Genomic DNA, 27,653 nt, shown 5'->3' with positions numbered 1-27,653 from the left:
CAGTCACAGTTAAGCCCCGACGCCTCGGTACGAATACCAGATTAAAACCAAAAAAAGATGGTGTGCAAGGTATGCAAGCAAGATGACAATGTTGACTGGCTGGGCTGTGATCGTTGCGGCCAGTTTTTTTCATGCAAGCTGCATAGGAGCTGATTATGCCGTTGCCCATGCACTACCATTCTTCTGTCCTTGAGTGATGAGTCACAGGTAGCTCTGGACTAATTAGATTTAAATGAGACAGCCTGACATTGCCATGAATCAAGTTAAAAATAAGCATCCATAATATCTCTCATTTTATCGCCCCCCCCCCCCCCCCCAAAAAAAAAAAAAAAAAATTTCATTTTATCCCCTTTTTTGAATATTTCACTCTTTTAGTCCCAGGAACTTTAAATATTCTTAAATGAAACAAAACAAAATGTGAAGCAAAAGACAAATCCCAATCAAGGCCAATTCATGATGTTTCCTCCACGAGTTTTAATTGAATTTTCTGAGAGCTTATGACTTTAAGTGTAAGCCATGGAAGCCCTCAAAAGTGTATAGAAAAGCATGTATCAAAGACAGGATGTATTGTAATAAATAACTTAAGACTTCATACTGTTCATATGCCACATATTTTTTCTTGTAAAAAGAAGTACTTAAAATTAAAACAAGGTATAAAACCCGCCAATGTCGTGGTTCAAAGTTATAAAGATACATTATGTGAAAAAGGTTGGAATATTCCATTCAGTATACAACAAAGGCTTAAAATATCTCTCTTACCCTTGAAACTCTTTCGCGATATGGCCGCCATCTTGTTTTATGATCCTCGTTTCCGAAGATATTTGTTCGGAAGTTTCCGACTGAGAGGTTGGGTATGACCGCTGGAAGTCCGCAGACTCGACCACACTCTACGTCCGTGGGAAATTGCTTCCCGTGCTTGGTAGTGATTGTCTTTCCAAAATGTCTACAAAAAGTCTCAAAGTAAGTCCTCCTATTTACCTCAAAACAGATTTAAACTGTAGCCGTCTCATTGTCTTTGGGTATGAGTATAATCTTGTCGATCCGCCATCGGGTTTCTTTGGCGCTAGATTCCCCAGGCAAACTCAATGAAACCAATAGGCCCCAATAGTATAAAATGGTGTTTTTTTTTTTTTTTTTGGGGGGGGGGGGGGGGGGGGTTGGGTTAGGTAGGGGGGGTTACTGTGGGTTGGAATGAAAGATTCTCTTTAAACACATATCAGAAGGATGGTTTATCAGGGACTTATTTTTTATCAACTTATAATAAAGAACTGATTCTAGAATGAGAAGCTGATCCAGAACAAAAACCAAGAATTATGAATGATGATTTTTGACAGACTAACAGTACAGTGCTGACTGGAGATGTTGATGATTCCAAAAGCTGGATTAAAAAGGTGAATATTAAATGTCTGATGAATAGCTAGAATTTGCTACTATAGACAGAAAGAGGTGTACAGATATCATATGGAAAAATATCTAATATATTTTTCAATAAGGAATTACTGCTTTTTGACAGCTGAGAGGGTGGTCCATTTGCCTTCTGCACCAAGCCCTTAGCTATGTGCTGGGTGTCTATTGGGATCTCTCAGTTTTTTTGGGAAAATATGATGATCCAAAAAAAAAATCAACAACATTAAAATATCCTGTTTTTTTTAATAGGTTGACATATGCAATATCACCAACATCATTGAAAGGAACATAAATCTATAAAAAAATCAGCCCTGGCAGATGCATGGGAAATACTCTATTAATTATGGAGAGAGTCACACTATACATCTTTCACAGGCTGCTGCTTTCTTGATCTGGCTGCCTAAAGTTGAAGCTTGACACAGCTGTCATCAGTACTCTAGTGATTCTTATTTTTAATTTTCTGTTTTATTTCAGTTAGGCGCAAGGGCACACTTGAGGGCAGTTGGCTTCACGGTGCGGTTTTTATTTTCTTTGACAAATATGAATCATTTATCATGTTAATATCTCTATCAAATTTTTCTGTTAACTCACTTCAACAATTTCCAGCTGATACAGCTCTGGAGATACTTTGAATTTTGGTTTCCCTACTGATCATTTCCATATTTTTTTAAATACTGAGGGAGGGAGTGGGCTCTTTGAAATCCATGATATATATTCATAAGAAAGGCAGGCTTCCATATAAGACCCCCTTCCCACATCAAAGTCTCTATGGAGAGAAAACCATGCAATGAAAACCATTGAGTAGATCAAAGACTATCACAAACTCATTTTTAACTGTTCTTTTTTTAACTTTACTTTTTTTTGAGAGCCATCATTTGATATTTGTTATCAATTGTTTGTTGATATGTTATCTCCCATCTACTATCTTTTCTGTTGTTTTCTTAACAGGATGAAGACTTTTCCAAGCCTATCATCACAGTTGCTTGCCCATATAGCAATATCCTACCTTGTAATTTCCATTTCAGGTAACTCATCCTGACCATATTACCTAATATGTCACCCCAGTTTAATAGCAAAATAGAAAAGTAGATGTTTGCTGTAATAGTGTTCCTTACAATATTTCCCATGTACAAACCCTAATGGTTGTATCTCTTTGTATTTAGAGAACTTGCAGATCATGTTGTAAAGGCAATAGAATCTGAAGGGGGTAAGCAAAACAATGATTACCGACAGGAGCAAAAAATGGCAAAGTTTAAATTGTAAGCTCGTGATTCACTTGATTTTTTGCATAGATGTTCCTTGTGTAATATTAACCAAAATAAGCTTTAGTATTTTTGGGTAGATAATCTGTTCTGGAGATATTGCAAATTGTAAGACTCTTGATTTGTTTGAAATTGCCCAATTTGGGCGAAATTGCTTTTTTCTTATCATTTATGGCAACTTTGCCCATCACATCTCAAGAATGGATCATGTACCAAAAAATACTAAAGATTATTTTGTTTTATATTATGCAAGGAACCTCTAGGCAAAATATAAACAAAATGTAATCTAACACAACCTTACAATTTTAATTTTGCCATTTTTTGCTCCTGTCATGTAATCATAAAGGCTCACTTTAGTACTCCCATCAATAAGCCCCCCCCCCCCCCCACCACTACAAAAAAAATGCCTGAAGTCATTAAAACTCTATAGTATTCCCAATACTTTGTAGCCAATTTTATAACGTTCATCATAACAATGGTTGTGCATGTACGATGTTGCAACAAATAAGAAGAATGTGAATAGTATGTACTGTGAACATATTTTTTAGTATTTTAATCATAGATTTCGCATTTCCTTTTTTATGAGATGTGGCTTTTAGTGGTGGGAGGGGGGTACCAGATTCCTGGAAAGGAATATAGACTATAATTCCACTAACAATATTAATTTGATTTTAAGGCAAAGCATGTCTCTGCTTCACTCCAGTTATAAGTGATGCCGAGACAATGGTAAGTAAGGCTTACAACCATGTCTTTCCCGATGATTTTACAGTGGTTTTGGGCAAGAATGGGTGAGGGACTATCCCCCTAAGCTTGTATTGAAAAAAAATATCATTCGATCAAATTATTTCCAAAGCATTCTTTAATGTTCTTCGGGCTTCATTTAGCTTGGCTTGTCAGTAACTGATAAATGTCATCAGAGATGCTTCCAGGATTTGCTGCGGAAGGAAAAGTGACAGTGTGCAAAGTAAAAAAACTCACATGAGAAAGCTTATCATATTTGATGATCCTCCAATAAGGAATGGGGGGGGGGTCGACTTGACTATTTGGTGGTCGAGGGGGAGGGCATGGTTGGGGCAGGCCACAGATGCTACTTGGTCACTCCCTAGCTATGTGCCAGATTCATGTTAATGTTTGCCCTTCTAAAAAAATTTTTTTAGGGCACATCTGGAATGAAGTACTCCTTGATATCCCGTGACTGGATTGCTGACTGTATTGAAATCATGCATGCAGGATACACTGGGGTTTGTAGATGGAACACTTTTTTCATAGAATTTCACCACATGCAGGGCTTCTGGGATTACGCGCTGGTGCGAAAGCACGTAATTTGGCTTTCTCCGCGTAATCCGCGTAATCCACAAATTTCAGCGTAATCCCGCATAGTTTAGCTAAATTTTAAAAGACAAAACATTTAAGTGCACAGCTGATGTGTTCTTTTAGGGTTCTTTTCTCTATTTTTCGTAAAAAAGACAGATATTCTTCGTAAGAGTGCGATACTTCGAACTGAATTTCGAAAACAAATAAAATGACTAGGCGTTCTTTGCTAAACCGTGAAGGCCTAGGACTAATAATAAAATACCTTTTTTAATTGGCTGGTGGCTAGGAGCCAATGAAAACTCGCCTAAGTTATTTTCGCGCAAAAAATAAACCTCTTTCAACTTATTTCGTGCTTTCCTTCGGAATAAAATGTAGTTTGGGCGTAACAGTTGATATTTTGTGCAATTTTGTGCATAACTCATTAAAGAATCCCGCAAAATTTTGATTTAAAAAAAAATGTATTGCAAAATCCCGCTTAATTTAGCGAGTAATGATTGATTTTCAGCGTAATTTAGCGGGTAATTTAGCAAAGAATCCCGCGTAATTTTGAGTTTTTTGCCGCGTAATTCCAGAAGCCCTGCATATGACTTGCCATATCACAAGACCATAATCTTTGCTATATGGGACAGAGGACTGGGGGAGGTCAGAGTTTTCCTTTTTATTTTTTCTCCATGTCCTCAGGATGCAATCATCAGCTTAGCCGGCTGTGATAAGACAATACCAGGCGTCCTTATGCCACTTGCCCGATTAAATGCGGTAAGTTTTCTAAAAAAAAGTGGGAAAATGCACAAACAGGATCTTGGGAGGAAGATGATGTTAAAAGTGTGTTAAGTTGTAACTGATCCCTGAGTGTAGCTGCAATAACAATTTTTGAAGCCATACTGTAAATTGACTGTGGTGAATACGGGATTTTTAAAAGGGGGTTTCATTTTTTGAAATTATAGCAAAGTCTTTCAAGGCTTATTTGTTGTCTACTGAGGACAAGCAATAAACATCCAATATCGGTTTCTCCATTATGCTTGAGACTACCTCTTGTCTCCTATGGTATATGGGTTATAGGTATAGCTAATAACAAGAGAAAACACTTTGTTATGATCAACGTTGTACGCAGCCGAAATATAGGTGCTGTGTTGATCATAACAAAGTGTTTTCTCTTGTTATTAGTTAAATTGTATTGAGAATCTAGTTTTGACAACACAAAGAGATGCTTGTGATTTATTTGGTTATAGGTTATAGGATATACAGCTAGGTATAGTTTTCTATAGTTTTTCAACAGGGCACTGTTGGGGGTGACTATTACACTGTAAAGTAATTTTTGTAAAAGATGTAGTGTGTGTATAGTTTTCTATAGTTTTGCAACAGGGCACTGTTGGGGGTGACTATTACACTGTAAAGTAATTTTTGTAAAAGATGTAGTGTGTGTATAGTTTTCTATAGTTTTGCAACAGGGCACTGTTGGGGGTGACTATTACACTGTAAAGTAGTTTTTGTAAAAGATGTAGTGTAGGTATAGTTTTCTATAGTTTTGCAACAGGGCACTGTTGGGGTGACTATTACACTGTAAAGTAATTTTTGTAAAAGATGTAGTGTGTGTATAGTTTTCTATAGTTTTGCAACAGGGCACTGTTGGGGGTGACTATTATACTGTAAAGTAATTTTTGTAGAAGATGTAGTGTAGGTATAGTTTTCTATAGTTTTGCAACAGGGCACTGTTGGGGGTGACTATTACACTGTAAAGTAATTTTTGTAAAAGATGTAGTGTAGGTATAGTTTTCTATAGTTTTGCAACAGGGCACTGTTGGGGGTGACTATTACACTGTAAAGTAATTTTTAAAAGATGTAGTGTGTGTATAGTTTTCTATAGGTTTGCAACAGGGCACTGTTGGGGGTGACTATTACACTGTAAAGTAATTTTTGTAAAAGATGTAGTGTAGGTATAGTTTTCTATAGTTTTGCAACAGGGCACTGTGTGGGTGTTGACTATTACACTGTAAAGTAATTTTTGTAAAAGATGTAGTGTAGGTATAGTTTTCTATAGTTTTGCAACAGGGCACTGTTGGGGGTGACTATTACACTGTAAAGTAATTTTTAAAAGATGTAGTGTGTGTATAGTTTTCTATAGGTTTGCAACAGGGCACTGTTGGGGGTGACTATTACACTGTAAAGTAATTTTTGTAAAAGATGTAGTGTAGGTATAGTTTTCTATAGTTTTGCAACAGGGCACTGTGTGGGGGTGACTATTACACTGTAAAGTAATTTTTGTAAAAGATGTAGTGTAGGTATAGTTTTCTATAGTTTTGCAACAGGGCACTGTGTGGGGGTGACTATTACACTGTAAAGTAATTTTTGTAAAAGATGTATTGGGAATCAATTAGAGTATCAACCACCCAGGGGGGAGGGGGGCTCTCCAAAAAGTAGATGGGGGTGAGCGTCACATCTCTTAGGGGGTTGAAGGATTTTTCCGATTTTGCCATCTGTTAGAGGGTATAAAATTTGACCAATTGCTATTCCTTATAGGGTGTTTAAAGTTTTTTTTTCGATTCTGCCATCTCTAAGGGTTTAAAAGTCGACTATACCCAATTTGCTATCTCTTAGGGGTAAAAATTTCTGTTGACCACACCCAAAGTGCCCTCCCTTAGATTTAAAATAAATTATGCTGACGATCACCCCCATCTGTTTTTATTGGAGTCCACCTCCTCCGAGATCTACTATTCTTTTATTTGCAGACAGGTGTTGTTGTCTATGGTGGAACAATGCCACCTGGATGCGGCAAACGCTTTCCGAATTTGAGTGCAGGAAGCCCTTTTGAAGTAAGTTTTTTTTTTCAATTCAAAAACTATATTTTTCTTAAAAATCAGGGATTTTGATTGTCAAATACAATCTATCTTCAATAAGAACAGTATCACAATTTTGATCATTGTGACACTGAGATTGTGTGCACTTGAGACCCAAGTTTAATGTCCATAATTGTGAGAATCGATGACAGGAGTATTTTTTCATTTTTTCTATCCAAGGATGTCTTTTAACTGTGACTGATTAGAATTTGTTTTTCTTTATTTCTGTTTAAGGCTCAAGGATCCTACAGCAAAGGTCTGATGGACATTGAAGACCTGAAGGACATTGAGTGCCATTCCATACCAACTGCAGGAGCATGTGGTATGTCACAGGACTCATCTCTGTCATTGTAGAGTGTAGGCAAACATTTTTCATATCCAACCAAGAAACTCCATGCAGGGAGTGGGGGTGGGGGAGTTAAAACAAATGACCCCTTGGATCTACATCCAGGGGGGGGTACTCCCTATAACCATAGGACAGGGATCATCGTCGTATCTTTTTGGTTGTAAATTTGGAGCCTTGGGTATCTTTTAGCGGTGAAAATGAGAATGCAAACTTTTTTTTTACCTCTCACTTTTAGGGTGCTGTTATAGCCATCGCTCATCTAACTTGTAGCTCATGAAAGAGCGTTAAAACGTCAATCTTCCATTAGAGTCATTAGAGGCATTTTTAAATGAACGTTTTTCTTACAAATTATTTATGTTTGTTTAAGATATCTTTTAGGGAGTAAATTTATGCCTAACCACGCCCACTTTAGTATCTTTTAGGCTTAAAATATAACCAGACCACGCCCACATTAGTATCTTTTAGGATTAAAATATACCAGACCACGCCCACTTTAGTATCTTTTAGGATTAAAATATAACCAGACCACGCCCACATTAGTATCTTTTAGGATTAAAATATAACCAGACCACGCCCACTTTAGTATCTTTTAGGCTTAAAATATAACCAGACCACACCCACATTAGTATCTTTTAGGATTAAAATTTAACCAGACCACGCCCACATTAGTATCTTTTAGGATTAAAATATACCAGACCACGCCCACTTTAGTATCTTTTAGGCTTAAAATATAACCAGACCACGCCCACTTTAGTATCTTTTAGGATTAAAATATAACCAGACCACGCCCACATTAGTATCTTTTAGGATTAAAATATAACCAGACCACGCCCACTTTAGTATCTTTTAGGCTTAAAATATAACCAGACCACACCCACATTAGTATCTTTTAGGATTAAAATATAACCAGACCACGCCCACATTAGTATCTTTTAGGATTAAAATATACCAGACCACGCCCACTTTAGTATCTTTTAGGATTAAAATATAACCAGACCACACCCACTTTAGTATCTTTTAGGGTTGTTTCGAAAAAATCCTGACGATGATACCCGTCCGTTTGATATCAGAGTACCCCCCCCCCATGGGGATCTACCACTGATTTGGTTAACTAAATGGTTTAGAATTTATGTTTTTTTAGGTGGTATGTTCACTGCAAACACCATGTCTTCAGTGACTGAAGCCTTAGGGATGACTCTACCTGGTAAGGTTTTCCCCTCACATCACTGTATTATTTCACATGGTAAATGATGTGAGAAACATGTAAAATCCTGTGACAGTCTTACATGGCCATTTCACATCTTGTACCATGTTATTGCTGGTATCACATTATTATTTCATATGTGAATGGTGTAAAAATCAGTGACTGTTTCACATTGTCTTTCACACACATTTCACATTAGTTTCACATGGTGTCTCCCAGTAGTTTAACTTATAGGCCTTCCCCACTCCTAAACATTTGACACACCACTTCCTGTGACAGTGGATTATGGATGTCAAACATTCACATTCACATTTCCTATCTATTCTGTTCTGACAGCTAAGCTCAGAACCATAATTTAAAAGAAACATAAAGTTCCCACTTTTTTTCAGGTAGCGCGTCTGGTCTTGCTGTAGTAGAAGGGAACAAGGTATGTTTTTTCAAGACAGCATAGTTAGACACATTATTGACTTAGGCTGATAATGCTACTCAGTACACACCCTACATTTCATTGCAGCATTTGTCAATAGCTGCTTACATGTATTGCTTGTGTGGATTATGGCGGCATATGTGAGGCTGTTAATACTTACACCACACACCCTTATGCATCACATGTAAATGACATACTTTTTTCGACTGCAGATGGTGCAGAGGTTGGGAGGGGCACTGAATACCCATTTTATTGTAGCACATATGTAAATTACCTATACATTCCCCTCAGCGCAACATCGACGAATGACAAGACACACACTCTGAGTTTGGCACAGAGAGAAGTTTATTTGAAAAGTGCACAAATCAAATATAAAAATAACACAAAATATGGCAAATAAAACTCTGCCACCATTTTATTTTATTTTATTTTATTGTAGCACATATGTAAATGACCTATACATTCTGTTAGGAAAAATTAAGGCATTGAAAGAAGTTGAACTGTACTCACGTTTTTGTCTTATGTGTAAACCATGCACCATAGCATGAACAGGATGGCTCCTTTAAGTGATACCATTATAAAAAGGCCTAGGAATACTTTTCGTGGAAAAGAATAAGCAATTAGATGCCCATGCAATTTGGTTATTTCATTTAGGTTGTGTTTGCAGGTGACAGAACAAAAGAAACAAGAATGTGAGAAAGCCGTCAAAGCCTTGTTCGCTCTGATGAGGGCAGGGATGACAACCAGAGATATTTTAACTAAAAAGGTAACTAATAAGAAGTACATGTTTTTATGGAAAGCTTTGTTAAACAAAAAACACGTTTTTTAGAATTCAGTAGCTTAATAAGCTTAATGCTTAATGAAAATGAATATAAAAAATTATAGTGTTTATATAGCTCAATTATTATCAGCCATGATATAAGGGCTCAAAATCCTCAATACACATGTTGAAACTGAGGAACACAAGTTTTAATAAGCCCACACATGTTCAGCAAGTCAAATCTTGGCCAACACAGAAACGTACTTACCATGTTATCGACTGGGAATTAAAGGTTTCAGTAAAGGTGGGAAGCCCCATATGCTAACATGCTAACAAAATAAGCCTCTTGTGAATAAGGTGGTGGGCGTCCAAGAATAGATAGCAGCTTTACCTCATTTGTTCAGCTTGTAACATATAATGCTTACTGGTTGGAGCTAGGCAAAGATCCCAGACAGTTTTTCCACTGATGCGGAGACAGAAAAGTATGCTATTAAAATGATTATTTTCTTGCCAGGCCTTCGAGAATGCTGTCACTGTTATGTATGCGTTGGGCGGGTCCACTAATGGCGTGCTACATATTCTCGCTCTTGCACATGAGTAAGTAATTCTGAGTGATCAGTGGCCCTCTGAGCCATTCAAGACAGGAATATTCTTCCCACATTTCAACATAGATGACAATGCACCCTGCCCATAATTTCTTTTTTTTTTCTAGAGAAAGTGCCCCTCGATTATTTAAAGCATTCGTCGCCTATTTTCATGCTCAAGTTCAGACTCATGCTTCCTCTGCAAAATCCAATGAAGGCAAACCTCATTTTTTTCCTCCAGGGCTGAAGTTGAACTGGACATCAGTGTATTTAACACAGTGGGCGGGCGAGTGCCGATTCTGGCCAACGTTAAACCACATGGAAAGGTATGCAATGACTACAGGTTCTTATTGTTCATTGCTATGCCAAGTTCTATTAATACAACAATTACAGCTATTGACTCGATTCAACTAACATGTGTTCAAAAGCAAACGTCTCCAACCTTCACTTAAACTTGATTGTTTTTTTATGTTATCGTCTATAGTACCAGATGGCAGATATTGACAAAATTGGTGGCTTACCGGTATGTCTTTCAAGAAGTCTCTGATTATTTTTCCGTATGAGTGTCTTTAGTTTCTTTGGAAGAAAGGCTCCATTACAGTAATACCCATTGCAATGCAACGCTCGCTAGCGTGGCCACTTTGGTAGTTTTGTCAAGTAAACCAATTAAAACCAAAAAGGATGCTAGAAACATACTATCTGATTTGCATTCACTTCTAGCCAACCAGCGAGAAAAAGAAATTCTTAAGAGCGCATATAAGGGCCCACTAACTTGTTACTGAGAAAGGCCATCCTTATGTTTTTCTTAAGGTATTACTAAGTGGCGGGGACACCCTTATAATTGTGTTAAAGGGTTACTGAAAGAGCCCATCCTTTGAATTTCGTTAAGGTGTTACTAAGTGCTACTAAGGGTTACTGAAAGAGCCCATCTTTTGAATTTCGTTAAGGTGTTACTGAGGGAACTCTTAGTGGCCGGCTATTTACATGGTGATGAAATGACCATCAATGGGCGTACACTGGCGCAAAATCTAGAAGACACACCAAGCCTTGACTCCATACCAACTCAGGTAATTTGTTCTCTTAAGGGAGGCCAGCTACGCTTATTTGTTTTGTTTTGTATGCTTGACTTCTTGTAAGCTTGACTCCTTGTTTGCTAGTTTCCTTAGTTTCTCGCCTGCCTACTTGCCTTTTCTTGATTGCTCAGTAGCGGATCTAGGGGGAGGGTTTAGGGGGCTTACCCCTCCTGCCGTAAAACCATATGTAACAAAAAAAAATTACCCCCTTCCCCCATTGTGTCACTGAGCCAACCCCCCCCCCCCCCCCCCTTTAGCAAAAAGCTAGATCCGCCCCAGTTGCTTGCTCGTATTTTTGCCACTATCTCATTTGTTTTATTTATTTGTTTGTTTTGGGTGTTTAGTTTCTTTGTTCGCTTTCTTGTTTGTTATTGTTTTTTGTCTGTGTCTCCTTGCTTGTTGATTGTTTGCTAACTTGTTTGTAATGTTCGTTTTTCTTGTTTGCCTGTTTGTTTGTTTGTTTGCTTTGATACACCTATTTCGAAAACACTGGGTGTATCCGCGTGCCGTAACATCTCACTTCTCTTGTTTCTAGGATGTCATATTCCCGATGTCCAAACCTTTCTCGCCTGCAGGGCGACATATTCTCATACTTAAGGTAACCAATGGGAGACTTAGCTAAGATTAATTCTATTTTTACTTTAATCTGATAGACCTTGTTATTTTCTAGGGCAGCTTAGCTCCAGAAAGCGCCGTGCTTAAACTTAGTGGCAAAGATATTACAAAGGCCTTCCGCGGCCCGGTAAGACCTGCAACAATACATCACAACAATAGGCGGCCTGCTCTAGCCGAATACGTGAATTTTTTAGTAGCAAATTAAAGCCAAAATAAACACAGTAATGAGTACGCCCGTCACGCCAGAGAACGACGAAAAAATAAAATCTTTAAATGAAAATAATCCCTAACTGATAAAGAAACTTTGTTTCTTACAAAATGGATTTCCGCTAAAAGCCTGACCGCGCGCGATTTTGCCACCTTGAATCTTTTTGGGTATAAAATTGAAACAACTGCTTTCCTTTAGGGGTTGTTCAAAGATTGTTTTGATTCTGCTATCGCTTAGGGCGGTTTCACGCTAATAATGCTTCCAAACGCCCGAAAATAAATTTTGCAGTCAACAACAATTTTGTTTCAGTTCATAATAAATGATTTTAATAAACAAATTGTTTCGTAGGCTGTGGTGTTTGACGGAGAGGAATCTGCATATCGGGCAGTAATGAACAACGAGGTACTGTTTTTACCTTAGACCTCATTGTATCACAACTCTTTTCCCTACCCTTACAAGAACCATGCTGCAGATGGGATAGGGGATACTACATGGAAAGTGCGCGCGTATGCGCGCGTACGGTTTTTATTCACGAGTTGTGCAGTATCAAAAAACGAACGAGTGAGCGCAGCGAACAAGTGAGTTTTTTGATGCAAAACGAGTGAATAAAAACCGTACAAAGCACTTTCCATGCTGTATTTTTATTATTATATACATACTAAGAAATTTATCATAAGCTTATAACATAACATTTTATTAGACTTGGCTGCAGAGGCTCCGAGGTTTGTGCTGTTCGACTGTTCAGACAGACAGAAACTTACATTGAAATTAATCTGTCTCGCTAATGTCACTCAGCAAGACTAGTTCCAGTACCGCGCGGTTAAACCATCCTTAGTCATTATCACACAAATCTGTCATCTTTTGTACAGTATGGTTTTAATGCTGTACAGTTAGTCAAAACAGCGACTGAAGTCAGCCTTTCGTACCTTTACTCGAACGATTCAACACTACGATTGTGCTTGTTTTCGCCAGAGCACGCGCATGCGCATACGTTATTCAGCACTGTTTTCTTGTTTTCAAGACTTTCTACATAATCCTCTACAGTGTCATTGAGAACGAGAGCCTTTTGAACGAGAATCTGTCCCGAGGGGGTGGGGGAATTGACAGTTTTTGACTCTAAGACTTATCCCCACCGTGGGGGTTTTGGACAAGTAAATAGTGTCACAAATATCATGTTAGTTTCTGGCTTGAGACTCTTTTTCTTCTGTAGCAAGCAATTCCATGTATCAGCATGTGGCATGCTGCACGGCGACATGTGCAAAAACGAATATTAAAAAAAATAATGCCAGATGAAGATGATTTATTTTTCCATCTTTTTTTGTAACTCTTATCTTCATAATAATTGGTACAAATGTACTTGCTGAAGTGTACTGGCTTTGAAAGATAAAAAAAAGCTTATTTCAGATGACTTGTTGTCGGGTAGTTGCCTATAGTTTGCATCCAAGGGGTAGGGGCATTTAACTGCTGTTTTGTCCCGAGGGGGTTGGGGCTTTTCTCGGTTTTGTACAGGGTCAAAGTCTCACCAATTTCCAATTTCCTCAATAGGGGGGGGGGGGGGGGTATGTTTTTTTTATGGTTTTTTGGTTGGTTTTGTGGAGGAGTGAAAGCCGGAGAACCTGGAAAAAAAAACCTCTAAGCAAAGGCGAAACCAAGTAACTCATCTCTCGTCGGAGCCGGCAGAAATCGAACCCGGAACCCAGTGGTGAGAGGCACAGGCACTACAGAGCGACCGGGAAACCTGTGGTGAGAGGCACAGGCACTACAGAGCGACCGGGAAACCTGTGGTGAGAGGCACAGGCACTACAGAGCGACCGGGAAACCTGTGGTGAGAGGCACAGGCACTACAGAGCGACCGGGAAACCTGTGGTGAGAGGCACAGGCACTACAGAGCGACCGGGAAACCTTTGGTGAGAGGCACAGGCACCACAGAGCGACCGCGAAACCTGTGGTGAGAGCCACAGGCACTACAGAGCGACCGGGAAACCTGTGGTGCGAGGCACAGGCACTACAGAGTGACGGGAAACCTGTGGTGAGAGGCACAGTCACTACAGAGCGACCAGGAAACCTGTGGTGAGAGGCACAGGCACTACAGAGCGACCGGGAAACCTGTGGTGAGAGGCACAGGCACTACAGAGCGACCGGGAAACCTGTGCCGACTGCGCCACCTCGACTACCTAAAGTGATACACTTCTCAAACCTCATACTCCGCCAGTGCTGAAAAACGCAAGACTAGTTCCATTACCGCGCGGTTAAACCAGCCTTTTTGTTTTAAAATGGCGGCTTTTTACCGGCGAACCGTTACATTTTGGCGAATGCTAAAAAAATTAGCGCAAAGCTAACGCTATAAATTTCTTTATGATTCCCTCATTATCAAACAAATCTGTCATCTTTTGTACATGATGGTTTTAATGCTGTACAGTTTGTCAAAACAGCGTCTGAATTCAGCCTTTCGTACCTTTACTCGATCGATTCAACACTACGATTGTGTTTGTTTTCACCAGAGCACGCGCATGCGCAGACGTTATTCAGCACTGTCTCATACTCCTCAATTCCTTGTCTTTTCGCTTATCGTCATTTCTCTCTTGTCGCCAGGTAAAGGCGGGAGATGTTCTCGTTATCAGATACGAAGGGCCAAGTGGAAGGTACGTCCTATAGAATGAACTCAATGTTCACACCCTCAGCATGTAGCGTCAAAAATATTAAAGGGGCTACGTCCGAGTTTTCCTTGGGCCACGGTTTTCACAAGCCTAAGAATCCCACACGAATATTTATTGCTTTCTTGGTTATCTGCTGAAGAATCATAGAGTTTCTAACCTTAGGCTAATATTCAAAGTCGTATTATCCTCGATAATACGACTGGTGGGGGGTAGGGGGAAATAGACGGAGATGATCGTCCTATCTTTTAGGGGATAAAATATTGAAAAACTGCCATCCCTTAGGGGGTGTTGAAAGATATTTCCTACTCTATAATATCTTCAGGTTGGTTCTCACTAGGAAGCGCGGCACTAGTGTAAATCGGTCAAAAGTAAGCGCAAGAAAATCAAGCAGTTGCGTTCTCTTGCGCTTATGTTCTTTTGAGAATAGGAAAACTACGTGCGTTCCGCTTGCGCTTACGTCCAAGTGTGAACCAGCTTTAGGGTTTAAAATTCGCCCACCTGCTTTTCCTTAGGGGGTGTTAAACGATTTTTTTCCGATTCTGCTGTCTCTTTGGATTAAAAATTCCTTCTACCACATCCAATTTGCTATCTCTTAGGGGTAAGAATTTCTGTTGATCACACCCAGAGTGCAATCCATTAGGGTTAAAAAATCGATTTTGCCGACGATCACACCCGTCTGGTTTTGTCGGAGTTATCTTTATTTCTGTGATGTTTGACAGAGTGTTATTTTCTCTAGTCCCGGAATGCCTGAGATGCTTTCGCCAGGCGCCGTTCTAGTTGGGGCGGGCCTGGGTACTAAAGTTGCCCTAGTTACGGATGGCCGGTTCAGCGGTGCTTCCCATGGGATCATGATCGGTCACGTGTCCCCCGAGGCTCAGAGGGCTGGGCCTATCGCACTTGTTGAGAATGGAGACACAGTGGTCATCGATCCGACAACATGCGCCTTAGATTTGGTAAGCGGTTTCCTAAAAAACGCGCCATTCGTAGTGTACCCAGTCACCAGTAGCACGCATCCTCTAGTGAAAAGCTACGTCGTTTTTGATAGAACCAATGACTTATTCGATCCATGGCAGATGCTGAGAGATTTATTTCTTGATTGAGTCCATATGTTTTAGACATTATATTTTATTCTCTTTTCTTCAGGAAGTGAATGAAGATGTCCTGGCTGCACGCAGAGCACGTTGGGTACCCCCTGTGAAGAAACTACCAGGTCTACTCAAGAAGTACTCGAAATTCGTTTCCAGTGCTCACCAAGGCGCGGTCACCCATTGACGCGTGCATTAAGGGTGCGTTGGTCAAATTTTGGCGGGAATTTTAAAATAGGGGTAATTAAGACACATCAATCATGGACCTTAATTACATAGAAAATAAGCCAATAAGAGTGCGCGTTAGAATGTAGCTATGTTAAACAACAGGCCATAGTAAACGGAAGCGGTTTTAGAAGAAGTGTCTATTGCTAGAATACTTTTATTTTGTTTGAATATTTTGAAAGAAGTCTATGCATAGATAGAAATTGCGATAGAATTTATAGATTGTAAAAAAAAGGCAAATGAAAATGATTGTCAGCAATGCAAAAAGGAAATAAAGCATCTATTGAATTATATTTATTACTCATTTTAACGTAACGGAATATTCTTTTTTAAACCCCAAATATTTTGCACATCTATTATAAATGAGGTTGTGCTCGGCTTATTCATGAATCCCAGCCTGCAGTGCTCCACGGGTAATAAAATAAATATAATAACCAAATGATAGATCGTCTTGTTACGGGCCTGTTAAGGCTGAATTAGACAGCACTAGTTAGTCGTATGCGACTTCCCCGCGACACCTCTACAACTCGAGTCGTAGAGTGTAAATCAGCCTACGACTCCGCTACGATGCTTGGCTACGAAAGTCGTCGTGTGCAATTCAGGGCTAAGACATGTAGAGAGGTTGCATACAACTAAATCGTGCTGTTTTAATCAGACTTTATTTTCGTAATCCGTGAACGGCCTTTTTTGTTTATCGTGAATCGTGAAAAGATCAAATTGAAAACCGTGATCCGTACCTTCGCCGCGATTCGTGAATGGCAAAATTTGATCAGCGTGAATCGTTATCTATGCTCTTTAAAAATGGTAAATCGTGATTTCTGAGTAAAGATTGATCGTTGTCATCAATTTATCGTGAAACGTGATTTCCAATCTTTGAAACTCGTTAAACGTGCAGGGCCTATGTTCGCCTATGTTCAGAGATAAAAATTCAGCCATTTTGACGTTACCCATGAACCAATGCGGGCTACGATACATGGATTCGCGAGTGCAACCTTATTTAAAATAGTACACAAATTTATATAAGGAAATATTCGATATGAACTAATGTACTAAGTTAAAAGGTTTGAACATAGTCTACTAACTATGGTTTGATACTAAGTGGGACCTCTATATAATGGGTACCCCTGTGAACAGCAAAAAATGAGAAATACATATATTTGGTGGTATATACTTTGTAAATAGTACCGGGTTTGCTTTGTAGAAATTTGTGTTAAATTTTCCTGTATGATAAACGAGTTTATGCATAGACGAATTTATAGACGGTTTCTCTAAACCATTTGCAAGATTTGACATATATCCACCTATTTTGGTGTTTCCAAAAATATTTATGGGCAAAATATACTTGCCCATTTTCCAAAAAAGGTAAGTATCATTTGCACTTTTTTAAAAGTTACAACAAGCCATCTTGATATAATATATGCTAAATAGAGGTTTAAAATAAGGAGTTTTAATTGTGGCCGTTATTTAGAGAGTGTCTGCGAAATGGAGATCCGTTATATAGAGGTGCCACTATATACATTTTTCAGTTATGATATACACCGATTGATTTCCTTAAACCCTTCCCCCCACCCCACCCCACCACACACATACACAAACCCCACAATAACAAACAAACAAACCTTAAAGTTCACACAGACACCACATATTGTTTCAGTTGGCGTGTTATATAATTTTTCATACTTATTTTCGACTACATTTTTTCTGGTATTACAATGACTTGCCGGCCATCTGAGAGTTGCTGACGTCTTCTCCATTCACCTTCCATACATTTTCCCACAAATCCTTGCGATGCGCGCGTGTCACCGAGAATAAAAACAAACTTTGTCGTCTTGTTTACAATTTTGACGCCTGTCATCAGTTTCACGCGCGCGTCGCAGGGGACTTGCACTAAGAAGTCACGTGACTTTTTGCATGGCAATTGGCGAATTCAATCCAAAATAAACCCCAGAAATGGCTGTGGCCTTCACGCCAGACAAGGACGAAAATATAAAAAACTTTCAATGGAAATAAGCCCTTTCTGGCTGCCGTAAAAACCCTGAGCGCGCGCAAGTTTGCCACCCAAAAAGTCGGGTCATCTTTTAGCGCAAGTCCCCTATTCTTCTGCCATTAATCTGCTATAACATTGACTACAGCCACTTCTGCTCTCACATAAATAGCGTCTCTATAGCATTTACTGCGACCTCTTCAGCCTTGGCTGCCGTCCTCACCGTCTCTAACGCCCATGTGGCTCTTTTCACCGACAAGTCTTGTGCTTTTTTTGCCAGTCTAGCTATTTGAAGCGATGATCGGGCTGCCTGTGCAGCGGCCACCAGCGCGGTAGTCTGGGCCGAGGTGGCCTTAAGTAGAGCTGCGAGAACATTGTTTGCATATTCAGTTGACATAAATTGTTGTGTTTGCTTATAATAAGTGGTGGATAAGGGGGATGAAGGACTGCACAAGCTTCCCTATTTTTTACTTTGCAGTATTTAATTGTTTGATTTCTATAAGTCTTTAAACAGTTAACAGAAAGCAAATATAATTAGTATCTAACTGGGTTGATTGTAAATTATCTTCCCTTGATTTTCTATATTTAATAATATCGCTATAATATTTAATAATATCTATATTTATCATATAACTTACCGTCTCTCGTCAACTGCATTTGGTGTTTGCTAAGGCGATGTGGCAGCTTTGCGATGTTGTTTTTCTTTCCTTTCGCGTAAAAGTTCTCATAGTATTTATCTAGAAAAGAAGCAAATGGTGAAATCGCTGTCCCGGTCGGGGTATCTAAAATGCTATTTGCGTCTTGAGTCATCCTTTTTTCCACCACCCCCCCCCTCCCCTTTTCTCACCTCAACCCACCCTCTTTCCCCTCCAACTATCCTCTCTTTCTGTCCCCTACTCTAAAGTCTTCTTCTCCCTTCTACTCCTGCTCCCCTTTCCTACTTGTGCACTAGTAAAGCCATTCAACTTTTTATGGCGTGCTCCTTTTCGTAACCTTGGCCTGGTAGCCTGCGTAGCGGCTCAAGGGAAGGGGAGGGGAGGGGTCTCAAGGAAAGGGGAGGGGCTCAAGGGAAGGGGACGGGAGGGGGACTGGGGACTCCTTTCCTCCCCTCTCCCCTCCCCTCCCCTTGAGCCCCTCCCCTCCCCTTGAGCCCCCTCCCCTTCCCTTGAGCCCATCCCTCACTTTCCCTTGAGCCCCCTCCCCTTCCCTTGAGACCCCTCCCCTTCCCTTGAGCCCCTCCCCTCCCCTTGAGCCCCCTCCCCTTCCCTTGGGCCCCCTCCCCTTCCCTTGGGCCCCCTCCCCTTCTCTTGAGACCCCTCCCCTTGAGCCCCCTCCCCTTCCCTTGAGCCCCCTCCCCTTCCCTTGAGCCCCTCCCCTCCCCTTGAGCCCCCTCCCCTTCCCTTGAGCCCCCTCCCCTTCCCTTGAGACCCCTCCCCTTGAGCCCCCTCCCCTTCCCTTGAGCCCCCTCCCCTTCCCTTGAGACCCCTCCCCTTGAGCCCCCTCCCCTTCCCTTGAGCCCCCTCCCCTTCCCTTGAGACCCTCCCCTTCCCTTGAGCCCCTCCCCTTTCCTTGAGCCCCCTCCCCTTCCCTTGAGCCCATCCCTCCCCTTCCCTTGAGCCCCTCCGCTTTTCTTGAGACCCCTCCCCTTCCCTTGAGCCCCTCCCCTTGAGCCCCCTTCCCTTCCCTTGAGACCCCTCCCCTTCCCTTGAGCCCCTTCCCTTCCCTTGAGCCCCTTTCCTTGAGACCCCTCCCCTCCCCTTCCCTTGAGCCCATCCCCTCCCCTTCCCTTGAGCCCTCCCCTCCCCTTCCCTTAAGCCCCTCCCCTTCCCTTGAGTCCCCTTCCCTTGAGCCGTTACGCAGGCTATGGCCTGGCTGTGTCATCCTCTTCTGCCCACCCCTCCCCCCTTCCTTCTCTCACCTCAACCCCTCCATCTGTCCTCCTCCCCACCCCTCCTGTTCAATATCCATCCTCTTCTTCCTTCTCATCCTGTCCGCTTTCCTCTTTTCCATCAGTAAAACCGTTCAACCCTCACCTTTTATAGCGTGCTCCTTTTCGTAACCTTGGCCTGGCGGTGGTTTGAAGAATGGGGAAACGATTGGGCTACATCCTGAGTAGAATGTGCCGAAATACTTCATTAGATAAGTGTTTTCCATAACCCGTGAAATAAAGTGTGATGGTTGTAGAGTGATGTGACACAGATAAGCAAGGCTCATTCTGTTTTACTTACCTATACCAAGTATGAGAAGATTTAACCATAACAGATAAATGAAAATCGTGCTTAGAGCTGCCATTTCTACTTTGCTTGAACAAACCTTGGAAAACACCTAAAGTTAGTAAGAAGAATTTTACCATTTATTACGCGCTTTTTTTGATGACAAAATACCGCAGGGGGAGGGGGTGGTGGCACTCGGAATATCTGAGAGGGAGGACTCGAAAGATATACCCCAAGAGAACAATAAAGATTTCAATACAAGAAAATAACCTAGATGTTTTTAACTCGGAATCTCTTTCTGGATTGGAAAAGCGCTATACCAAACAATTACAACAAAATTCTTGCACGCGGGCATTCCCAGGCGGAATTGTTCAATCCTTAAAATTCTGAGTACTAAAAATCTTTTAGACTCCCCATCAGTGATGGTTGACCCTTCCTCTCCTGTCGACAGTGTCTTTAAAAAAGGCGAATCATACGCTGCCATTTTATATTCCCGCTCAATTCCTTGTCACACAAAGAACAGGGGCGGATCCCGCAGTTCCAGATAGCGCGGGCCGAATCAAAGGGTCAAAGAAAGGAAGGGCCGGATGGGCGGATGGCCGGATGGGCGGATGGGGCGCTCGGCCCACCCCTAGATCCGCCCCTGAAGAATCCAATTCAATCGGCTAATTCAAGCGAGAAACCAAGCTATTTTCAATGAAATATCGTCAATAACGTATCAGACTTCATTTGTAGATTGTTATTTTGAAGTTTCCTTGCGAATAAACCGTTGTATTTCATTGATAAACAATAAACAACGGGGTGGTTGTTCGGCAGGGCCTTTAAGAAGTCACCGCAGTGATGCGACCCTGCGTAAGCCACCCCCTATAGTCGCTTGCAACCAGCTTTACATTAATGATTCATGTATCCGTTGATTTCTTTGTGTACTCTAGTTGATTTATCTCTATGAATGAATTCTTTTTTATCCGCTGGGGGTTGTTTTAATTGAATCGGTGCTCCTCGCATATTGCCAAAGTTTGAAAAAGCCAAATATTTAATCAGGATTTATATTTTGTAGGGCTTAATTTGTATTTATGTTTCATCTTATTGTCATACCATGATACAGATGGTATAAATGTATAACTGCAATCGAGTAATTTTAGCAGCTTACAAATCACGGAGATTAATCCAGATATATATTGTATTTTCACAAATGGTGTAAACACATCTTGCTTACAGAGCCAATCTTTTTCTCCTTATATATCTATCTCCCACAAGAATAATGCGATTCAAAACTTTGAGCAAAAAGAGTAAACCATCAATTTTGTCTCTGGTTTCTGTTCAGCTTTAACTAGAAACTTTAGCTTACCTTAACGCGTTTCCATTTCGACTATTCAAAGGAAATTTGATGCGATTTTCTTCTTTTCCCCTTTTCTTCCCGACTTGTCACATTGGCACCAGTAAAAGCCAAAGGTACCGGACTGTTTCGCTTTGCAAGTTTACCGTCCCATTTCAGGTTGTTTATAATGACCTTGGCTGTCATTTGTAGAGTAGCAAAAATATTTATGTTTTTTTTTATCTATCGATCGCAAGACGCAGTTGCGAGCGCATGTCACGCAATTAAAATGTGACAATCGCGAGTCACGCAATTGAAAATGTGAAAATCGCAAAACACGCAATTAGAGATGCGACAATTGCGTGTCACGCAATAAGAAATGTGACAAGCATCTTGCCTATAACACAGTTAAAAATGTGACAAGCGCGTGTCACAATAAGAAATTTGTCACGGCGGCGTGTCTAGGTTCAGAGTGATCAAAGATTCCGACAAGAAAAGACGCCGCCTCACGCACATTTGATTTCATGCGAACGTATTTCTTGATGACGCCGCGTCGTGATGAGAGCGTGGTTGAATGCTATATGTCATTTATATATTGGAATCTGGTTGAAGAACGCGACTATTTGGGTATTTGATTGACTCATACTTCCTACTTTATTCTCAGGGAAGTGAGTGCACGCGTGTGCGCGCGTGGTTAAAATTCTGACCAGCGCGCTTGACGTCATGGCCGCTGGTGACGTAATAATGCAAGTTAGAAAATAATAGAAATCAAAGAGACCCAAGATAGCTTGCAAGCTACAGATCTGCGATGATCTGGATAATTGTAAGCGTAATATTGGGGACATTTTTGGGTATACTAGACCATGTATACCCAAATCTACAAATATTATATTTACCAAAAATGTTAGCGGCAGAGTCGCGCAATGGTGAGTTGAAATTTGTTGTATTTTTTAAAAAAAACATTTTTTTTTCGAATGTGTTCCTTTTTAGATTTAGTTTTTTTTTCAACATATCGATTTATTTATATTGCAGTAATTCTTGGAATTACAGCTTTTTCAGAGCCAAGCCCTCTTCCCGGTGAGTTTAATAATGTGCATAGTTCTTGAAAGAACTTTTTAAAATCCTGCAATGATTTTGGCTGTGAGCAGTGTAGTTTTCAGGTAATTCACCCCCGAAAAAAAAACCTTTGTACATTTGTTTGCAGAGTTTCTGGACAAAGGAATTGGATACCCAAGGGAGACTACTCTCCCCTTTTACGAGTATGAGAACACAATTCACACGCCAGGCGAGTAAAGAAGTCACAATTCATATAACCCTCCCCTGTAACGTGTAAAACGCATAATAACTTACACGCTAGGTCAGTAAAGAAGTTACAAGTCATATAACCCTCATTGATAGAAGTAACATTTAGGTTAAAATGAGTGAAAATGTCACGTGACATGCAACCCCCCAAGATTGATACATATAACACACCATCAACACATAATACACAATTAACACATATAATACACCATTCACACATATAATACACCATTCACACATTTAATACACCATTAACACATATAATACACCATTCACACATATAATACACCATTCACACATATAATACACAATTCACACATATAATACACCATCAACACATATAATACACCATTAACACATATAATACACCATTAACACATATAATACACCATTCACACATATAATGCACCATTCACACATATAATACACCATTCACACATCTAATACATCATCAACGCATATAATACACACTTAACACATATAATACACCATTAAAACATATAATACATCAACTTACAGATAATACACCATTCACACATATAATACACCATTCACACATAAAATACACCATCAACACATATAATACACCATTAACACATATAATACATCATTCACACATATAATACACCATTCACACATATAATACACCATTCACACATATAATACACCATTCACACATCTAATACATCATCAACGCATATAATACACACTTAACACATATAATACCCCATTAAAACATATAATACATCATCTTACATACAGATAATACACCATTCACACATATAATACACCATTCACACATAAAATACACCATCAACACATATAATACACCATTAACACATATAATACATCATTCACACATATAATACACCATTAACCCATATAATACACCATTCACACATATAATACACCATTCACACATATAATACACCATTAACTCATATAATACACCATTCACACATCTAATACATCATCAACGCATATAATACACACTTAACACATATAATACACCATTAAAACATATAATACATCATCTTACATACAGATAATACATACAGTATAATACACTAGTTGTGCAAAGATGATTAATTCTTTCTGTGGTGGTTCATTCTCATTAATAACAGAAAATGGAAAATCTAGAGTTTTAATAACTTGTGTCCATTTGTTTGCAGAGTTCCGTGACAGAGTGGTTGGATACCCACGGGAAACAACCCTCCCATGTGACGTGTATAACACAACTTACACACCAGGTGAGTAAAGAAGTCACAAGTCATATAACCCTCCCATGTGACGTGTATAATAACACTACTTAAACGCCAGGTGAGTAAAGAAGTCACCAGTCATATAACCCTCCCATGTAACGTGTATAACACAACTTACACGCCAGGTGAGTAAAGAAGTCACCAGTCATATAACCCTCCCATGTGACTTGTATAACACAACCTACACGCCAGGTGAGTAAAGAAGTCACCAGTCATATAACACTCCCCTGTGACGCGTATAATACAACCTACACGCCAGGTGAGTAAAGAAGTCACCAGTCATATAACCCTCCCATGTGACGTGTATAACACAACTTACACGCCAGGTGAGTAAAGAAGTCACAAGTCATATAACCATCCCTTGTGACGTGTATAATAACACAACTTACACGCCAGGTGAGTAAAGAAGTCACAAGTCATATAACCCTTCCCTGTGAAGTGTTTAACATTACTTACACGCCAGGTGAATAAATTAATTTTACATGTCAAGTACTCGAAGTGTTTCTGTTACATAGCTGACTATCTTTTTATTTGTTTTATCGCAGTCGTGCTGGTCCAAAAGGTAACCGCCCTAGCCGTAATACCATCTGCACCGGAAGTACTACCATTATGGTGCAATCCTTTTTTCGTGTTGTTTGTCGTCATGGCGACCATGGTCACGTCGGCTGTTTTAGTAGTCAACTGGGACAACGGAGACCAGAAAGATGACGGCAAAGAAGACGAGAACAAAATGTCTTCCGAAATGAGAATCTGCCTGACAGAGGTGAGTACTGAGATGGCTGTACTGCACCACGTCGAAAAAGGTCTGCTCTCTATGCGAGGTCCAGGGAGAGGCGTTGGGAGGGGGGGGGGGGGGGGGGGAGGAGGGAGAACTGAACCCTAGCGAAAGCTCTTAAGGGAATGAGTACTAAAAGTACTGAAGACTCCGGGAATTGCTGTATGAATATTACCCCCGCGCGAGACTCTAGGTAAAGCTATATACATACAACATATACAAGGGAAAAAAGACGTTGGTAATGGTCAGGAAGTGTATAGAATGTCCTTTGTTAAAAATACGTTTTTTTACAGAAACAAGGGATACATTCATCGACCTTCAAGCCCCTGGACAACTGCGCCGAGAATGATCTGTGCGGTAAAAACACCCCAGACTTAGACAAAAGAACAGAAGTCATAGAAAACGAAGTTCAAGAGTTAGTTCCTCTTCGTGCGCGGTGTGAGTCCAAATCACCTCCTGTCATGGGCAACAAGTCAATGGGCAACAAGGCCTTCGCGGATTTGGCTCCAGTGGGCATCCATCATAACAACCACAAGTCAAGTAGAATCGTACCTCAAGAGACAGTATCTGGTTGGTCTAATGAAGAAGCTCAACCCACGGAAAAGGAGAGACCATTTAAGCCAAAGTACACCATGGACTTGCTAGCAGTACTGGCTAGAGTAGTAAGCCGTGTTAACCGCCTGACGTCGTCCAACAGCAGCACCATTGATAGAAATCGACTACTGCCGCTGAAGACCGCTGCACTCGGTTTCCCCGAATTTGACACTGCGTTGGCGCCTGTTCTGATGTTCAATATCAGAAGAAAAGACCACAATGAGATCCTAGGCGCTGCAAACTCATCAGACACCGTCAAGGCCGCCCCTCAAGACTGCCTCGATGAGTCAGCTATACAGATGTCCAAGTCTGTTTCGGCTGCAGTCTCGACAGCAAACGTGAACACATCAACACCCCAAGTTCCCACCGATAACATCAAGATTTTAACGAAATCTGAAATCGAAATTTGTCCAAGTGGTTCCATAAGATCTGCTTCACCTTTCATCTCAGCCAACAGCCGCACTGCCACTGTTGCATCCTTTAAGAACGTGGAGACCGAGTTACATCAAAAGGATGCTTCAAGTGACAATGATAACGAAAGTGTCACCCGCAGTAAGGGTACCGGTGGTTGCATGTTGAGGACCGTGAGTCGTCCATTGTCGGCGCCAATGCCAAGACGGTCCATCAGTGACCTTGCACGTGATCTGCCGACCCCGAGGCAATCCGTTCGCTCAGTATCACTCCCAGACCTGACCAATGTCGAAACTCTGGCTCTGTTTTCTAATGGAGAACACGCAAAGTCATTTCAGCTGCTACTTGATGCACCAAAACCTGTGCCACCGACAAAAACCAAAGCAGTAGAGCCAGACTCGGTACTGTCTTCCAAGTCTTCTGCTTCTGCACCCCCCGGCAGCACCAACAGGACCCAAAACCTTGATCACCTTGAATCTGGTTCGTCTATCCATGCTCCCACATGCAATAAAGACAGAATCAAGGCAGTGTCTTCTGCTACAGCTCCCAAGACCAGCGAGCGCTTTTGTTCTAAATCTGGTTCTTCTATACATGCTCTCCCAAGAAACAAAGACAGAACAAGTTCCTGTAAATCAATCTTTTCGAAGAGTTCTTCCTCTGCTACCCCTCCCCCAGGCAACAATGCTCGATCAAAGACCACTGAATCCAACAAAAATAGGTCAGTGGCACGCAGAAATTTAACACAGGGCGATTCAGCCCCTTCAGCGTACACGCTTAGGGTGATAAGGGAGAACCTCAGGACCAGCAGCCTGTCAGTAACACGCCCAGAAAAGAGCCCTCAGACGCCTTCACCACCGAAACCAACTAAAGCACAAAAACGAAAAGCACGCAGGGCGAAGCTGGAGATGTACCTTAGCATGAGCTTAAACACTCAAGGGGCCCATAGAGAGGAGTCATCTAAAACACCAGGTGTTACTAAACGCCTAATCAAAATAACTGAAGACGCATCCCCGACGACTGGAACGAGTGGTGTGCGTCAGAAGGCCACGGTTATTGATAGAGCAGCCAAACCGTCGAGCACTCCCAACGATCCGAATGAGGTGAATGGCGTGTGTGCAAGTGAAAGTCCTTCGCTTCTATCCGCTTATGACATCCAAGAAAGTATTAACAGCCTCTCAATACATGCCAAAGAGACACGAACTCAGAAGAGGAGGAGACGTCGAGAAAAGGCTATGCTATATGCCAGCTTGCGCGCTCTGCCGAATGACACAACGCCGGCGAATCAAAGCTTATAAGGCGCATACGCCATTTTATCTTGAATAAAGGACGCCAAGACAACTATCTGACAATCGACCGCTGACCGTGCACCGGAGATCATACGAGCTGGCAGGCTCACCCTCAGGAAAAAGACTGATGTATACCTATTGAAATCACCCTCAGAAATTATATAGAACTCTGATACCAACCAACCTTATATACCTGTTCACTTATATACGCCTTTCAACTTCCACTCACGAACTAATAAATTCTATTTCCGTTTAATCCTTGTCGTTTGTTTTTATTCTTCTTTAAATTAAGTTCAGCTGATTTTAAAATAGTTACCTCTTTATAGCGGAGCTCCTACCGTCAGGCAAGCACAAAACAGCAGGTATGGAATGGGGTAGCTGTGGCGCAACCCCGGGTCTGTGGTCTGAGGTCTGGGGCGAAAACGTTAAAAATGGCATCGACAGTACTGTGGAAACTCTGTAACGGACACTCTCGGGAATGGTAAAAAGTGTTTACTTAATGGAGGTCGA

At 40.9% G+C, this 27,653-nt stretch overlaps 3 protein-coding genes and 1 long non-coding RNA gene across 5 annotated transcripts; 3 read left to right on the top strand and 1 right to left on the bottom strand.

Annotated features, from left to right (window-relative positions):
* Positions 1–856: 856 nt before the first annotated feature.
* Positions 857–16,294, top strand: LOC5519535 (dihydroxy-acid dehydratase). Its single transcript, XM_032364291.2, has 23 exons — positions 857–960; positions 1,335–1,391; positions 1,882–1,920; positions 2,356–2,432; positions 2,571–2,614; positions 3,346–3,395; positions 3,827–3,910; positions 4,665–4,739; positions 6,710–6,793; positions 7,052–7,139; positions 8,305–8,367; positions 8,757–8,794; positions 9,462–9,560; positions 10,069–10,151; positions 10,380–10,464; positions 10,623–10,661; positions 11,086–11,205; positions 11,747–11,809; positions 11,882–11,953; positions 12,383–12,436; positions 14,627–14,676; positions 15,428–15,644; positions 15,835–16,294. Exons 1-23 carry the CDS (start codon positions 940–942, stop codon positions 15,961–15,963), a joined length of 1,731 nt encoding a protein of 576 aa, XP_032220182.1. The 5' UTR covers positions 857–939; the 3' UTR covers positions 15,964–16,294.
* A 1,352-nt stretch (positions 16,295–17,646) lies between these two features.
* Positions 17,647–21,689, bottom strand: LOC116617990. 2 transcript variants are annotated; one of them, XM_048720835.1, is made up of 5 exons: positions 21,547–21,689; positions 20,214–20,310; positions 20,019–20,093; positions 18,624–18,722; positions 17,647–18,348 (listed from the first exon to the last, which is right to left on the bottom strand). In XM_048720835.1, the coding sequence occupies exons 2-5, from the start codon at positions 20,275–20,277 to the stop codon at positions 18,146–18,148; spliced, it is 441 nt and encodes a 146-aa protein (XP_048576792.1). In that variant the 5' UTR covers positions 20,278–20,310; positions 21,547–21,689; the 3' UTR covers positions 17,647–18,145. The 2 variants fall into 2 exon arrangements, with proteins under 2 accessions (XP_048576792.1, XP_048576793.1); XM_048720836.1 differs by having other exon boundaries at positions 20,214–20,298.
* Positions 21,690–21,893: 204 nt separating this feature from the next.
* LOC116603272 lies at positions 21,894–22,798 on the top strand. The gene is made up of 3 exons (XR_004290520.1): positions 21,894–22,439; positions 22,546–22,590; positions 22,718–22,798. It is a non-coding gene; the product is annotated as an uncharacterized LOC116603272 (long non-coding RNA).
* Positions 22,799–23,972: 1,174 nt separating this feature from the next.
* LOC116603292 lies at positions 23,973–27,399 on the top strand. Its single transcript, XM_048721195.1, has 3 exons — positions 23,973–24,065; positions 24,623–24,840; positions 25,146–27,399. Exons 2-3 carry the CDS (start codon positions 24,721–24,723, stop codon positions 27,150–27,152), a joined length of 2,127 nt encoding a protein of 708 aa, XP_048577152.1. The 5' UTR covers positions 23,973–24,065; positions 24,623–24,720; the 3' UTR covers positions 27,153–27,399.
* The last annotated feature ends 254 nt before the right edge of the window (positions 27,400–27,653 follow it).

Source organism: Nematostella vectensis, chromosome 13 (genome assembly GCF_932526225.1).
Source record: "Nematostella vectensis chromosome 13, jaNemVect1.1, whole genome shotgun sequence".
In the NCBI taxonomy this organism is placed as follows: Eukaryota; Metazoa; Cnidaria; class Anthozoa; order Actiniaria; family Edwardsiidae; genus Nematostella; species Nematostella vectensis.
This window is presented reverse-complemented; position numbering and strand designations above follow the sequence as displayed.